This window comes from Drosophila simulans, chromosome 2L (genome assembly GCF_016746395.2).
Source record: "Drosophila simulans strain w501 chromosome 2L, Prin_Dsim_3.1, whole genome shotgun sequence".
In the NCBI taxonomy this organism is placed as follows: Eukaryota; Metazoa; Arthropoda; class Insecta; order Diptera; family Drosophilidae; genus Drosophila; species Drosophila simulans.
Window position 1 is genome coordinate 19,281,223 of NC_052520.2, and position 16,275 is coordinate 19,297,497.

The following is a 16,275-nucleotide window of genomic DNA, read 5'->3' on the forward strand; positions in this document are numbered from 1 at the left end:
TGAGATTACAGCGTTTTAAAGCTAACCCCTTTCCTAGATTGCAGCGTATTCAAAATAACACTACTTATAGATTACGCGGAACCGCACGAGAGAAAGACCAAACGGGGAATCACCAAGAGAAACGCAGTTGAGCGAATCTCTTTTATGTACTGGCATTACTCATCGCTACATTATATACCTGTTTCATTTGCAAGGCAGTGTGAACAGCAAGGTGACGTCATCATTCGGCAAATCAAGAGAGCGACAAATAACAAAACAACAACAGCTGACTCAGAGAGCAGAAAAGAGTTTCGATATATATGTATATACATATATATATACAACGCCTAGTCAGTTGGTCTCCGTATTCCGATTTAGAAGGCAGTTCCGTTGGCACTGCAAATCAACAAGTCCAAATAATATTGCCCGCACGTCAGTTGCCACACGACAAAAACATAAATATTTGTATTAAATTCATATAGTGGGATTTTACGCGAGATCTTCCCAAAAAATCATTTGGGGTTTCCAAAAACCAGCTCATGTACGTAAATTATTTAAAGGGAAAATCTATATCTCAATCATTGCGAAGCACGAAGAGACAGTTATTGGTGACAATTAAAGTGTTAATTATCGAAAAACCCCACACGAAATATGGAAAAGTTGTTATAATTTGACTATTGCATGACCATAGTTCTGTGACAAATAACTGAAATATCACTCATGGGCTATCAGTCGGCCCACGGGCAATACCAACATTCTGTTGTTCTATACGAACACGCCTATTTGTTCGCCCTTTATTCGTAATATGCATATAATATACTCATTTCTAAACATGGTGAAATTAGAAACATTCATGTTTGGCAAGTTTTTAGCTGTCAATCCCTATTAATCCATTCGTTAGTCCAATTATGAATGATATTCTAGCTGAAACTGGCCCAAGTGTATAATCGAATCAATATTTGAAAATATGATGAAACATTCATCTTTGATGTTTTTGAACATTAAATTCCTATAAATCCATTCTGTATTGCAGATATGATAGATGTTTAGCTAAAACCGTTTGACTCACGAATGAATTTATGAAAATATAATGAAATTAAAAGCATTCATCTTTGATTCTTTTGAGCAGTATATTCCCATAATTTTCATCTAAAATCAAACTACGAATGATATTTAAGCTGAAATTGGACCAAGTGAATACTCACGAATGGAATATTTGTAAATATGATAATTAGAAACATTCATCTTTGACCCCTTGACCAGTAAATTCCCATAAATTCCTTCTTAAATCAAATTACGAATGATAATTTAGCGGCAACTAGCCCAAGTGAATACTCACGAATGAATATTGATATTCGAGTGCCGGCGTTTTTTGTGGCCGTGTTATTATTGTTTTGGTTTTGTTTGTCCAACTCGCGTCATCGATTTCAGTGGGCGCACATAAGCGATTACAAACATACACCGCCACACACACACACACACACCACAACAACACACCGCCAGTTTTATTTACTTATAAATTTTATCAGTTTGTTTTTTACGACTTCGCTGGAGCTCGGCTTCGTTTGCCGGGCCTGGGGTTTTAGAGTCGCTCGGTGTTATAACAAATCCGTGGGCCATCGAACCGAACCAGTCCCAGCTCGGCTCTGAGCCCAGTCGGTCGTAGTCGCTCAGTCTCTCAGTCGCTAACCAAATCGATCCCGCATTTTAACCTTATAATACCTGTGCTCTTATTTCCATCCTTCCTGCCCTCCTTTGACCACCAACCCAATCAAAATGCGTCGCGCAGACGCTTTTGCTGTCACGCTTTGTGGGATTTTGGCCCTGCTGCAGACGATGGAACCGGTAAAGGCCGAGGGGTAAGTCCATATACCACATATACTATATGATCGGATCGATCTAAAAACGGTTATATATAGGAAGTTATCGAAGGTGAAATCGAAGGTGATTATCGAAATCAGATATCTTTTACTATAGTTCTTTCAAAGCTGGCCTATAAAACGTATTGTTTCTTACTTCGGTTATTCGGTCGATAATTTGAATAAAAACGGATGACTAAAATGTTAAACCATTTCTCTACTATGCTAGTATTTGGATTCACTTGAACATTTAAACACAGATTACTGCAGTCCAACCTATATTATCTATGTTTATTACTTAGTACCACTATTATTTCCACAGCCACTGTGTGGCTGTCGGTGAATATTTCAATTAATTAAGTATGCATATATACAGATAGGGCCGTTTTTAATGAACATCAAGGTAATTAAGTTGTATTTATACGCAAAATCACCTATTAGCCTAATTGTTTATACCATCTGGCTTGTCCTTGGTTTTATAGGAGAGTTTTCACGGTTTTTACAAATCACTAACCTAATAATATTCGTGTTACACATATATAAAAAAGCAATTTAACTTTAAGGTATATATATGTATTTAACAAATGTCAAACATCGTTCTTTATCACACCTTTAAGATTGAGCAGTAAACTGCTGTAGTGACGATGAGCACCTAAAGTGTGTATTGAAGACAGAGTCGTAGAACTGGAAATCAGTCCCTTCAGAACTATTCAATCTCACTTAAAAAATATTTCGAATACTTTCCGAAAAGTGGTTTAGTTTCTCCCGAACTAATATCTCGTATTTAATTTTTGAGTTGAAGGTGCCATCGCCACTCAAATCTCACCTTGTTGAGGGGTGTTTTATTTTTTTCATTATTGTTGAGCCGAACTTGTGATGCTAATTGAGTTTCACTGTAAGCCATTTTGAATATGGATTTTTATATTTTTTACTCAAACAAGACGATCGCGTCACATACTTTGTTTGCCTTAATGGTTTCGCTGATCAATCTTTCACACGATCTTAAGTCTGTACTTTTTACAGTCCCGCCAATTATTAGTAATTAGAAACGAATATGAAGGTGGGTTATGGAACACAATTAAAAATGTCAGAAGCTTGAAGTCTAACATAAAAGGCTGGAACAAATCCAATCCAAAAAAGTTAATGATGTTCAGGCTAACGATATTGGTGTACGTGATCGGGGACTGTAAGTGCGAGAGAGATTGCTAATCGTAAAAGCTGGAATTATGTAATCTCTAAGCCGGTTTCATACTTTTCAGTAGAAGATCAGGTTCCCGGAACATTATCTGTTATATATACATATGTAGATGTCATCATTTGCTGTCACAGATCAAAAAAACCATAACTCAAAAACTTAAACAGAATCTTGGGTTGCCTTTTAAAGATTAGGAACATTATCAATACGAGGTTAATGGTGCCGTTTAGGATTTTAAGTTCCATTTCTGTGTTTGAGATTAGACAATATAAATTTATTTTTGAATTCTTAGAGCGTGGTCAAGAATTTTATATTGATAATAATAATATTGAATATTGATAACTATAGCTATTATAAAGAAATACAATACGCACCAGCTACTACAAATATTACCAAATGGAAATAAAAGATTATATATTATATTATTTTCTTTTTGGATCCATCGTAAGAATAGTTTTATGGCCGAATTGTTGTTTGATTTTAATTGGTTTTTTAAGACAATAATGTTGATGTTTTCTTCGCTTCCAGCAAGTACACCATTGTGGGTCCCGGAACCATCCACTCCCACCGTGACTACAATGTGGCCGTGGCTGTCCATCAGACCAAGGAGCCAGTCACCCTGAAAGTGGGCATCACTGGACCCTCCTACAATAAAACCGAGACCGTGGAACTAGCCACTTCCGATGAGTTCAAGCAGATCACCTTCAAAGTGCCCCCGTTGGAGGCGGGTGAATATAATCTGACGGCGGAGGGCGTCAAGGGACTGGAGTTCAAGAACTCCACCAAGCTGAACTGGGAGAATTTCAGACCATACATTAAAATCCAGACCGATAAGGGAAAGTACAAGCCCGGTGATACCATCAACTATCGTGTGATCTTCCTGGACGAGAACCTGCTGCCGGATACCGCCAAGGATGACGTGGTGGTTTGGTTTGAGGACTCCAAGAGGAACCGCATCAAGCAGGAGAAACACATTAAGACCACCGGTGGCGTCTACACTGGCAAATTTGAGCTCTCCGAGTTCGCCACATTGGGCTCCTGGTCCCTTCAGGTTCAGAATGGAGAGCAGCAGCCAGACGGAGGTATTTACTTTGGTGGTCGGAAACAATTTGGAGGATTTGGTCATCGCTGGCGTCGCTCGGATGAGCAAGTCAACTTCGAGGTGGAGAAGTACGTGCTGCCCAAGTACTCCGTCAAAATGGACGCCACGCAGCAGGTTTCAGTACGAGATGGCGAGTTCAATGTCGTCCTGAAGGCCAAGTAAGTATTACCCGAAGGTTTATGCTTAAGGACGTTCTAATATCAGCATTATCCTCCAGCTACACCTATGGTAAGCCCGTGAATGGTAAAGTTCTTGTCAATGTCCATCTGGATTCGACGAGCAGTTGGCAGAATGTGGACGGCAAGACAGTGCAAACGGATTACCCCGGACATACTGTTGTTGGCACCGCCGACATGGTCGGTGGCAAGGCCAAGCTGACCATGGATCTCAAGGACTTCGCCAGCTATCTGCCGCACAAGACCTCTTCTTCATTTGCCCAGATTACGGCTACCGTGGAGGAAGACTTCACCGGCGTGAAGCTCAATGAAACAGGCGGAGTGCAACTGTATCCCTATCGGTATGAGATGTCCTGCACTGACTACTCCACTTGCTTCTCCTTCAAACCCGACAAGGAACATGAACTTAACTTCAAGATTACATATGTCGACGGCACACTAATTACAGACACCAAGTCTGTTGTGAAGGTGGGTTAGAAATCCTAAGAGATATTGATCTGTCACTACATATGATTCCCTTTTAATTTTAGGCCAAGTTCACTGAAGGAATTCGACGCAATTATGCTTTCTATTCCTTTGGAATGGATCGTCAAGAACCGGAATTGCCCACGATTGAGAAGAAAACGTTTGTGTTCGAAAGCCATTTGAATGCGTCCAGTGTGGCGCCTTTCAAGGTGGTTCTTCCCGATTTGCCGGATATCGCCAACTTTACTCGTTACTACAGCATTGAGCTGGAGTTCGTCGATGAAAAACGAGAGCTGTACACCACCTATCCCTACAGGGAACCAAAAAAGATTGAAAATCCCAGCTCTGAAGAGGAAAAGGAGTGGTTCAGGGCCCAAGTTCAGAGGCCCAAGGACGTCTGGAAGTGAGTACAGTTTAGTTGAGTAGTGGTTACACGGTTTTTATTAACCATATACAATACTTCTATTGCAGCCTCAAGATCGGTCAGGAGTATCAAGTAACCCTCAACTCCAGTCGGCCGCTCAAATACTTTGTGTACAACATTGTGGGACGTGGAAACATATTGGAAACAAAGCGTGTGGACCTCGCGGAACCCCAAACGACCGTCAACGTAACCATTACGCCCACTTTCCTCACTGCTCCCAATGGTCGGGTGTACTTCTACTACGTGGATGAGACTGGAGAGTTCCGATATACCGAGGAAACATTCAGTGTGGAGGTCGAGCTGCAGAACCAGATCGAAATCAAGGCTCCCGAGGAAGTGAAACCGGGTGCCGACGTTGCCCTGGAGATCAAGACGGCGCCAAAGTCATTCGTTGGATTGTTGGCCGTCGATCAGAGTGTCCTCCTGCTGGGCAGCAACAACGATTTGAACAAGGAATCCTTCAACTGGCGCCTAAATGGCTATGACACCTCCACTCCCTGGCAGGGTGGATACTCCTACTACCCCGGAGAGCGAACTGGAGTCGTGACTATGACCAATGCCTATTTCTTCTATAATCGCACCGCCCCAGTCTACAGTATACGTACGTATAAATTTGTCATAATAATAATCAACGCTAAATGCAACTATTTGAAGTTACAGAAGGATTTGGTGGAAGCTCATTCGCCATGAGGAAGACCACAGTGGCACATGACAGTGCGGTATTCCATTCCGCTCTTGGTGCTAGCGGAGCACCTCAGGCCGTGGGATTCTCCGCCGAAAGTGCGTCTGCATCTGCAGCCCCAGCAGTGCGAAAGAATTTCGCAGAGACCTGGATCTTTGCCGATATCGAGAGCACCGAGGAGGAGGTTTTCAAGTGGGTGAAGACCATACCCGATACGATCACCAACTGGGTGGTCACCGGCTTTTCTCTGCATCCCCAGAAGGGATTAGGTGTCACCAATGATCAGACAAACATCAAGACATTCCAGCCGTTCTTTGTTTCCGTTCGATTGCCATACTCCGTCAAGCGAGGTGAGGTGATTAATGTACCGGCTCTGGTCTTTAACTACCTGCCCAAGACACTGGACGTGGAACTGACCCTGGACAACGAGGATCAAGAGTACGACTTCGTGGATGCTTCGAATGAGGTGATTGGTGACCAGAAGCGTACGCAGAACATCAGAGTGGGCGCCAACGAAGCGGCAGGAGCCTCATTTTTGATCCGACCCAAGGTCATTGGAAATATTTTGCTGAAATTCAAGGCCATCTCACCGCTGGCCGGAGATGCTATACACAAGCCGCTAAAGGTAGTGCCCGAAGGAATTACCCAGTACCAGAACAGGGCATTCTTTATCAATCTTAAGGATACGGGTGAGTTTAAGAACACCTTCGAGCTAGAAGTGCCGGAAGATGTGGTCCCCGACTCCGAGCGTGTGGAATTCGGATTGGTGGGTGATCTCTTGGGACCAGTGGTCAAGAACCTTGAGAACCTCTTGCGATTGCCCAGCGGTTGCGGTGAGCAGACCATGTCCAAATTGGTGCCCAACTATCTGGTGAGGGATTACCTGAAGAGCATCAAGAAACTCACACCTGCTTTGGACACTCGCATCAAGAGGAATCTGCAGGAGGGCTACCAACATATGTTGCACTATCGCCACGACGACGGCAGCTTCAGTTCCTTTGGGCCCACCAAGTGGAGGCAGGAGGATCCTGTGCGCAATGGTTCCACCTGGCTGACGGCCTATGTCCTGCGCTCGTTTAGCAAGATCAAGGATATAATTGACTTGGATGAGCAGATCCTGGCCAAGGGCTACGAATTCCTGTTAACTCGACAGGCGGAAAATGGTAGCTTCACGGAACACGGAGAGTATTTCTATGGCTCCCAGCGATCTCTACTGACTTTAACCGCAAATTCCTTGCTCGCCCTGCTGGAGGAGGAGAAACCGAACCAGGCTGTCATTGACAAGGCGGTTGCCTATCTAAGCGCCAATACCGCCGAGTCTATTGAGCTCCTGCCCAAATCCATTGCCATTTATGCCCTGCAAAAGGCCAAGGCGCCGGAAGCTGCCAAGCAGGTGGCCAGTCTTAAGTCCCTGGCCAAACACGAGGACGATCGCACCTGGTGGACCGAGGATCTGGATAAGCTGCGTGCCTCCAGGAACTGCGGACGCTGGTGGTGTTGGGTCTGGAGTCAGGATGTGGAGATCACATCATACGCACTGCTTTCCCTTCTGGAATCAGACCAGGAGACAGCCGACTCTGTTCTGAACACCGTTCGCTGGTTGATCGCCCAGCGTAACAGCTTCGGAGGATTTGCCTCCACCCAGGACACGGTTGTGGGCCTCACCGCCCTCATTAAGTTCGCTGAGAAGTCGGGCTACGAGGCGGCCAAGTGGGAGGTGACCGTTTCCAACAAGGGAAAGCGTGAAAAGACCGAGAAGCTCAACACATCGGAGGAAAATGACCTGCTGCTCCAGACTGTCGAGTTCCCACAGGGCACCAAGTCGCTGGAGTTTGAGGCCAAGGGCACTGGAGCTGCTATGGTCCAGATAAGCTACCAATACAACGTGGTGGAGAAGGAGCCGAAGCCCAGCTTTAAGATTCAAACCACCGTTCTGCCGGAATCGTCGCCAGCCAATCTGGAACTAAGCGTTTGCGTGGACTACGTGGAGGAGGGCAAGTCCAAGGAATCCAACATGGCCATCCTGGAGGTGTCTCTGCCGTCTGGTTATACTGCTGATGAAGATAGCTTCGGCGACATCCGAAGCATCGAACGTGTGCGGGTAAGTTTCAGGCTCCCTAATACCTGTACCACTTTTCTCTTTAATCACCTATAAATTATTCGCTTTGCAGTTGGTGGAAACCAAGAACGGTGACTCCGTGGTGGTCATATACTTCGAGAATCTGGCCAAGAACGAGGACAAGTGCATTCGCATAGAGGCGTTCAGAACACATGCGGTGGCCAACCAGAAGCCATCATCGGTGGTCCTCTACGATTACTATGACACGAACAAGAAGGCCACCGAATACTACTCCATCGATTCGAAGCTCTGCGACATTTGCGAGGGTGACGAGTGCAAGAGCAAGTGCTAGAGTATCCAAACCAAAAGGAATCAATAATACTTTCTGTCCTTACTTCAAATAAAATTGTGATTATAATGTATATACAAAATGTATCTTTTACTGCTTTGGGCTAAGTAAGGGTTCTAGCGTAGTGACGAAACGCATCAGACATGTAAATGTAGAAACAGTTTATAAGCACCATAAACCAATTGATTGTTTTATCGTAGTTCAATTTGAGTTAGGGAGTTTTTCAACTAAAAAGTAGAGAAAGGGAATTTCAGATTCTGAGTACTGGGAAACAAAGGATCAATTTGGAAATTTGAATAGAAAGAAAATTATTTATGTACTTCGTGAAAATGGAAATGTTTCTGAATACCAAGCCATTGGAGGATCAAACATTTCAAGGATGTTTATTTGATAAAGAGAACCCCCAAATTTCAAATGGTGTTTAAGCACTTTTGTAATCGTTTAAATCTTACTAAAACTTAATTTCAGATGGAGGAGATCTTCATTGTTAAATGGGACACTGGGTGAAAGTCTGTGCAACAAATTTGTTGTCTTACTGTAATCGAAAAAAGTTTACTCGAAATCACTTGGAGTCGCAACGGAGTTGCAACATCGAAATAGGCGAGACAGCCCGCAAAAATCTATTATTATCCTCATCTAAACCATAAGTTACATAAGCAGACGAACAGGAAATACTGGTAGCATACAGTGGAAAGTAATTGTAACTGTAATTTTACAGATCGCATTTGAACAGTCAAGTCTCGGATTTGGTGGACATTAGTTCTCTTCTAAGCAAAGCTATCAGATGCAGTTCTAATTTGGAAAGGAATCAAAATTGGTTTCCTAGATCAACTTTTTGGGTTCCTATGTGCTTCTCTTTCGTTAATACATCTCATCACCTCAAGGGTAAGTAGATATAGTGTGAATAGTTTTGTTTCTGGATGAACAACTGCGACCAGAGCGACGTACTGAGGATTACGCTATCACACTTAGAGATCCTCAAGAAATAATCGTAGACTCAGCTGGCAGAAGCAAAGTTGCTGATGGCCAGTTTTACCTGTCCAAAAATGCTGCTCCTGGAAAGTGGATGATAGGTGTCCAAAATTCCCATAGCGATCGGTAAACATTCCACTTCGAGGTGACACATCGATCTCTGCCCTCGTTCACCGTGCAGATATATGTTCCCAAATTCCTATCTATCAAGCAGGTTGTATGGCTAATAGAGGTGAACGCGAGGTAAGTGGTTGCACCATAAATTGGTTATACATTTCAAAACTATTTCAATTCTCCGCGAGGCACGTGTTTGAATCAAGTCAGAATTACAGATCGATTTGAGACTAAAACAAAGGTGGCAAGTTGCCACTGGCAACCTCACTGGACTCGCTCAGTAAAAGCCAGTGGAGTTTTGGTCAAAGACCAGACAAGCTTTACGATTAATCTGACTGACATTACCAAGGAATTGAATCAATATTGACTGCAAAAGTAATAGCAACTGTAAAAGATAACCTCAATGGTCAAGTGGTCACTGGGGATGGAATAGTGGTTTTAGTTCCCAATCAGTATATTGTAGCCTGTGCCGATTTTTTGTGCTTTATGCCTTGGAAGGCAAAGCACAATGAGATTTCCATCAATATTCAAAACTTGGACGATACTGAGTCGGAAGTCAAGGTAATTATGATGCGTAATCCTAAACGACCTTTTCAATACTTTTTCGTTTTCGCAGATTGCACTTACCGGAGTCCATGGATCTTAAAATGAAAAGAAGAAGGAGTACGGTCTTTTCATTTCATTTCATTCAGACGGTCACTTTAAAAAACCTGGATTGTACACCTTCGGGAGGATTTTTCAGCTCTTTCAAACTCGTCGCAGTGTTACATTTCGATTAAATATAAAATTGAATACATACAACCCTAGGGCAACATTACGGCAAAAATAACTTCGGTGGTTGCGCCTATAGACAGCAAACAGTTATTGGTCTTACAGCTTTAGTAAAATCTAGTGATTATGATGTGACTGTTTCAAGGTCGGTCAAACTAAATGAGAACTAAGTGCTATCCATATCGGACAACATTCATTGTTCCAGAAGATTAAGCTTCCCCAGGGAACCAAGTCCCTGGAGCTCCATGCCAAGGGCACTGGACCAGCTTTCATTCAGATAAGCTATCGGTACAATGTTCTTAAAAAGCAATCGCACCCCAGTTTCAAGGTTCAGGTCACTGTTCTGCCAGAAATAACGCCACCCAAACTGAAATTAAACGTTTGTTTGAAAATACAAATTTTATAATTTCCTTCGCAGTTGGTGGAGGCCAAAAATGAAGACTCAATTGTAGCCGTTTACCTTAAGAATCTGCCCAAAAACGACATCAAGTGCATTCCCATCGAGTCCTATGGAACCCATAAGGTGGACAATTAAAAAACATCCTCAGTTGTCCTCTACGATTATTATGACGCAACTGGCAAGACAAAGAATATTACTATATAATAAGTAATAAATAGTAAATAAAGGTGGTACCATATTTTCGTAATGAATTTTATTATCGATTCGAAATTATGCCATTATAACTACCATTCATGATAAAGGATTGATAAAGGATAATTTTATAAGAATTTGTTACTTTAATATAATATAATAGAGAAATGGTCTTATATATAATGGCGTGCGACATTGCAAGAAGTTCCATCTTTTACATAGAAGCAAGTACATATGTGGCAAATTGGTATTAAATCCAGAAGAGTGCCTAAACTAGAAGAACAGGAATGACTGGTGACTTTGAGTTAGGATGGAAGGTGCGAACCCAAGACGATGGGTCCATTGACCATTCCAGTTAACCAGTCAAGGTTCTGCTGTGAGTGCAGCAGGAGGCACATTTAGTTCTGTTTAATCCTTCGAAGAATATGATCATTTAAGTGTCTTAAAATTCGATGATGAGTTTTGTTGGTTGCTTAAAAGTCCTTGTTTGTGTATTATGTTCGTGGTTGAACGTTAATGTGTTGGCAAGCAATGTGGGGTAAGTTAGCACTTATTAACACTATAAAATTTGAAAACCTGTTTGCGAAAATACACTTTGTGATTATGTTTATAAATGTATGATAGCTGTTTGATAGATAACATGAAACAAAATACCTCTTGTCGGCGTAAAAAACAAGTGACGAACGCACCTTGTATAAGCAAAAGCTCTGAAATCAACTTTTGTGACGAAAAATCATTCTGCACTTGAACTAATAAGTACTATTTAACTATCTCATTCCACAAAGATAACCAGAGTCAAGAAAAGAATAGGACAATTTTTTATTCCTAATTTAAGGGATAAATTTAGTTTAAATTAATGTTCTACACTTCTCCATTCAACTTTAGACTGTATAGTGTAGTGGCGCCCGGATCCATAATCCCTAATCGGGACTTCAAAGTAACCGTTGCCGTTTATCACATCCAGGAACCAGTCACCCTGAAACTTGCCATCTCAGGAGATTCGTACAATGCTTCCCAGACCGTGGACCTACCCACGGACCGAGAGATTAAAGAGGTCACCTTTAAAGTGCCTGACCTTTCCTCGGGTCACTATGCGCTGACGGCTGAAGGAGTGTCGGGGATTAAGTTTCAGAACTCCATTAGTCTTTACTACCAACACGATGCTCCGGTGACCATCATACTAATTGACAAGGACGATTATATCCCTGGAGATAAGATTAACTATCGCGTGTTGGTACTAAATGAACAACTTCGACCAGATACTTATGCCGAAGATGTGGTTATCTGCCTCTTGGATCCCGAAAGGAACAAGGTCGATAAGGCCAGGAAAAGCAAAGTGAGCGACGGAATCTATTCCGGGCAGTTTCAGTTGTCCAAGAAGGCAGCTCTTGGGCAGTGGGAGTTGAGACTCGAGGATGCTGATGGTGCCGAGTACGGAGCTCGAACGAGTACATTCACCTTTTTTTACGTAAAGCCCGAGGGGCTGCCAAGGTTCTCGGTTCAAATAGATACCCCAAAGTTTGTCAGTATAAAGGAAAACGAGATGAAGTTAGTGCTTAGAGCCAAGTAAGTTGGGAAGTAGAATGTATTATTTTTTAAATAATATAATTTAATTTAATTTATATTTTGCAAGGCACTCATATGGCAACCCCCTGAATGGAAGAGCTGAAATTAAGATTAAGTTACACACGGAAAAGAAAAAAGATAACCTTTATAATCGCACAATAACAGCAAAAGGTGCCGTGGTCAAAGGTCTGGCGACCTTTCACATCGATCTGACCGACATTGCCAAGCACATAGCTCCTATCCAGACCACATATATAGCCACAATAAAGGCGGCGGTGGAGGATGATGATAGTGGGGAAGTAGTCACTAAGACTACATACGTTTACTTGCTTGAAAATCGCTATATTGTTACATGTGCAGATTATTCATGCCAAAGGCCGTGGAAGGAAAAGGACAACAAGGTTCTTATAAAGATTACAAACTTGGATGGATCTCTGGTATCCGAATCCAAGTCACCGGTTAAGGTACTTAACAAATATGGCAATAACTAAACATTTAATATAATGCTTTAAATCTATTCTAGCTTATTTACAGCGAAGGAATGGAAAAAGTGGATTACTATTTCAGGAAATTGAGTGAAGTTGACGAAAAGAAGCGTTTTGAGTTCGTCGGCCTGTTGGATAAATCGGGACTTTACGAATTCAAGGCAAACCTCTCTGATTTCCCAAAAAATGATAAATATTTGGCATACTACGATATATCAGTGGCGTATAAGGGCGAAGAACATCGAATCCAGCAAACAATCCCACAATCGATGGGCTTCATGATAGATGTGACCAATGCTTATTTCACACCTCGGATAGATGTGGATTTCTTCCTCCAGATACATGGACGCAAGAATGACAAAGGCTTCCCAGCTGCTTTGGTTGTTGGCGATGAGTTCCGGGTGACCCTGAATTCCAAAGAACCCATCAAGTACTTCATATACAACATAGTTGCCCGTAGTCTCATCCTCCACACCGAAAGAGTGGAGTTCGACGAGCCCAAGACGGTTTACAACTTCACCTTGAAGGCTACGCATCTCACAGCGCCCCATTTTAATATCTACGCCTACTATGTGGACGATCAGGGTGTCCTCCAGCACACCAAGTCTCAATACAAAGTTCTCATGAGTCTTGCCAACGAAATGAGTATATCTGCACCGGGCACTGGACATCCTGAAGAAGACGTCAAGCTAAGAATCAGAACGGAACCCAATTCCTACGTCGGTATCCTGGCGATCGACGAAAGGATTTCAGGGAGGATAAAGACAGATGTTATAAAACATGACGACAATCTTGATTATCATTTTTATACCAATAAACTGTCAAATGCTTTGTCTTTTGACAAGCTCCCAACGGAACTTCCCAGGAATCATGACATAGACCTGTCCTATTTGGAAGACCAACTGGAGGATGTTCACTTGCACACCTACCAAGATGTTCCCGGATCGCGACTGGGTCTAGTCACCATGACCAACGCCCAGATCAAGGAAAGAATCTTTCGATATTTCGACATGGGTAACTATATAAAGATACTTTATTACAATAGAATCTTAATGGTATTTATTTGATGCAGACAAAGACGTATCCGCGCGATCGATGTCGGCCAAAAATGGAAAATCTGCCCTACGATATCCCTTGAAACCTACGGAGACTTGGCTGTTTTCGGAAATAAGAAAATCGCAGAACGAGGTGACGGACCTGGAAATAAAGCTTCCCGACACCTTGGGCACTTGGATAGTCAAGGGTTTCTCTTTGCATCCGGAAAAAGGATTGGGTATCTTCCAAAGTAACCTTACACAAATCAGAACAATCAAGCCCTACTCGCTCTTCATTCACTTGCCGTACTCAGTGAAACTAGGAGAAACGGTCAGGATTCCGGTTCTGATCGTCAACCATTTACCCGATCCTTTGAAAGTGGAGTTAGCACTGGACAATGAAGCAAATGGCTTCGAAGATTCCTTGGAATATAGCCACACACAACTCGTTGAAATCGAGGAATACGGAGCCAAAAGCGTGTTTTTTAAATTCTGCCCCAAGTACACAGGAAACTTTATTCCACTTGATTTTAGGGCAACCTCTTCTGTTAAAAACACTACTTTTTATAAGTCGCTAATGGTTATCAAAGACAAAGGAAGAGACATCGAATACAGCAATCGCGCCATCTTGGTGAATCTAAAGGACAATCAGGAGTACAGAAGCAGCTTCCAATTTGACCTCCCAAACTCCAGACTGGTCCAGTTTAGCTTATTCACTGACCCCCTTGGTCCGATCCTCCAAAACTTGGATAGATCAATACCGGATGGCACTGGCGAACTGACCATGTCCCAAATGGTAGTCAACTTTTTGGTGTGGAACCACCTTAATCGAACCAAAAAGCTCGACGAAGCTTTGGACACCCGAATCAAAGGTAACTTAAGAGAGGGCTATCAAAATATACTGAACTATTTGCACGAAGATGGAAGCTTTAGCTACTTTGACCCTCCGAAAGCCAACGGATCCGTCTGGTTAACCTCTTACGTGCTGCGATATTTGGGCGACATTAGGTCACTCATATATATAGATCGTACAATTTTGCAAAAGGGATACGACTTTCTGCTGAGCCGCCAGCACGAAGACGGAAGTTTCAGGGAGGATTTCAAATACTTCTCAAGGTCCGGCAGTTCTCTTTTCTTCACATCCAGTGTCCTGTTGGCTCTCCAGAAACAAGCCACACCCAATACGGTAGCCATAAACAAGGCGGTGAATTTCCTTAGATCTCAGCTGGATGAAACAGCGGAAACAGTGTCATTGGCCAAGTTGATGGCCATATATGCATTGCAAAAGTCTCAGTCTCCGGAATCTGATAAACTTGTGTCGCAACTTAGATCCGTGGCAAAGCAGGAAAATGATGAAATTTGGTGGACAGAGGATGTGCAGAACGGAAGTCCTCAAGATGTCGAGATCACCTCATATGCCCTGCTCGCCCTCATGGCTTCGAAAGCGGATAAGCCAGAGTCAGCAATCAGCACCGTTCGATGGCTCCTGGCCCAGAGAAATATTCATGGGGATTTCGAGTCCAGCCAGAAGACAGTTGTTGGTCTCACAGCTCTGATTGAGTTCGCTGAGAAGTGGGGCTACCAGCTAAACGCTTGGGAAGTCAGCATCAGCAACGAAGACATATCCGAAAGATTAGTGGCGTGCAATCTGTTGACCCAGACGGTTAACTTCCCTCTGGACACCAAACGCCTGGAGGTTCGGGCAAAGGGAACTGGGGCAGCTCTCATCCAGATTAGCTATGGCTACGCCGTCGAGGAGAAGGAGAAGGAGGCCAATCCAAGCTTTGGTATTCAAACTACGCTCAAATCCGGCAGCTTGTCATCGAAAATGGAGCTAGTCGTGTGCGTGGAGTTCGTGGAGAGGAGCACAAATGCCTCCAACATGGCCGTCATGGAGGTGTCCCTGCCCTCCGGATACAGCGCGGATAAATCGAGCTTCAAGAGAATTCGGGATGTCGAAGGAGTTGGGGTGAGTTTGCAACTCTTTGAATGATAATATAACCCCGTCAAATGATCGATTTTTCCCGCAGTCCGTGGATACCAAGAACGAAGACTCCGTGGTCATCGTCTACTTCGAAAGTCTGGCCAAGAATGAAAGCAAATGCATTCCCGTCGAGGCGTACAGAACACTTGAAGTGACCAATCTTAAGCCTTCCATCGTAGTTATCTATGATAATTATGGCCGGAAGGCAACCGAATATTATCAACTTGAATTGGAGCTCGGCGACTTTAAAGGCACTTAAAGTTCCAGTTTCGAGTCCACAGCCCCGTAAATCAAGCCATGTCACTTTAATCAGGGCACCACGCTTCCTATAGCCCGCATTTTTATGGAACTACTCGAAGTTAAATCCAATATACCTTAATCACCTTCAATGTCAGATCGCAGATATGAAACTGCCGAGTCATCAATAAATATTTGTAAACATTGCTGTTTAGAATCTATCTGTCTCG

At 43.0% G+C, this 16,275-nt stretch overlaps 2 protein-coding genes across 4 annotated transcripts; both read left to right on the forward strand.

Moving 5' to 3' along the window:
• The first annotated feature begins 337 nt into the window (after positions 1 to 337).
• LOC6732840 (pregnancy zone protein) lies at positions 338 to 8,363 on the forward strand. Of its 3 annotated transcripts, XM_016180402.1 has the most exons (8): positions 338 to 520; positions 1,769 to 1,838; positions 3,562 to 4,293; positions 4,353 to 4,779; positions 4,842 to 5,179; positions 5,248 to 5,801; positions 5,855 to 7,983; positions 8,054 to 8,363. In XM_016180402.1, the coding sequence occupies exons 2-8, from the start codon at positions 1,816 to 1,818 to the stop codon at positions 8,291 to 8,293; spliced, it is 4,443 nt and encodes a 1,480-aa protein (XP_016025564.1). In that variant the 5' UTR covers positions 338 to 520; positions 1,769 to 1,815; the 3' UTR covers positions 8,294 to 8,363. The 3 variants fall into 3 exon arrangements, with proteins under 3 accessions (XP_016025564.1, XP_016025562.1, XP_016025563.1); XM_016180400.3 differs by lacking the exon at positions 338 to 520 and having other exon boundaries at positions 1,583 to 1,838; XM_016180401.3 differs by lacking the exon at positions 338 to 520 and having other exon boundaries at positions 1,583 to 1,838; positions 5,861 to 7,983.
• Positions 8,364 to 11,106: 2,743 nt separating this feature from the next.
• Positions 11,107 to 16,252, forward strand: LOC6732842 (alpha-2-macroglobulin-P). Its single transcript, XM_039298358.2, has 6 exons — positions 11,107 to 11,277; positions 11,625 to 12,305; positions 12,373 to 12,769; positions 12,829 to 13,804; positions 13,863 to 15,793; positions 15,855 to 16,252. Exons 1-6 carry the CDS (start codon positions 11,192 to 11,194, stop codon positions 16,065 to 16,067), a joined length of 4,284 nt encoding a protein of 1,427 aa, XP_039154292.1. The 5' UTR covers positions 11,107 to 11,191; the 3' UTR covers positions 16,068 to 16,252.
• The last annotated feature ends 23 nt before the right edge of the window (positions 16,253 to 16,275 follow it).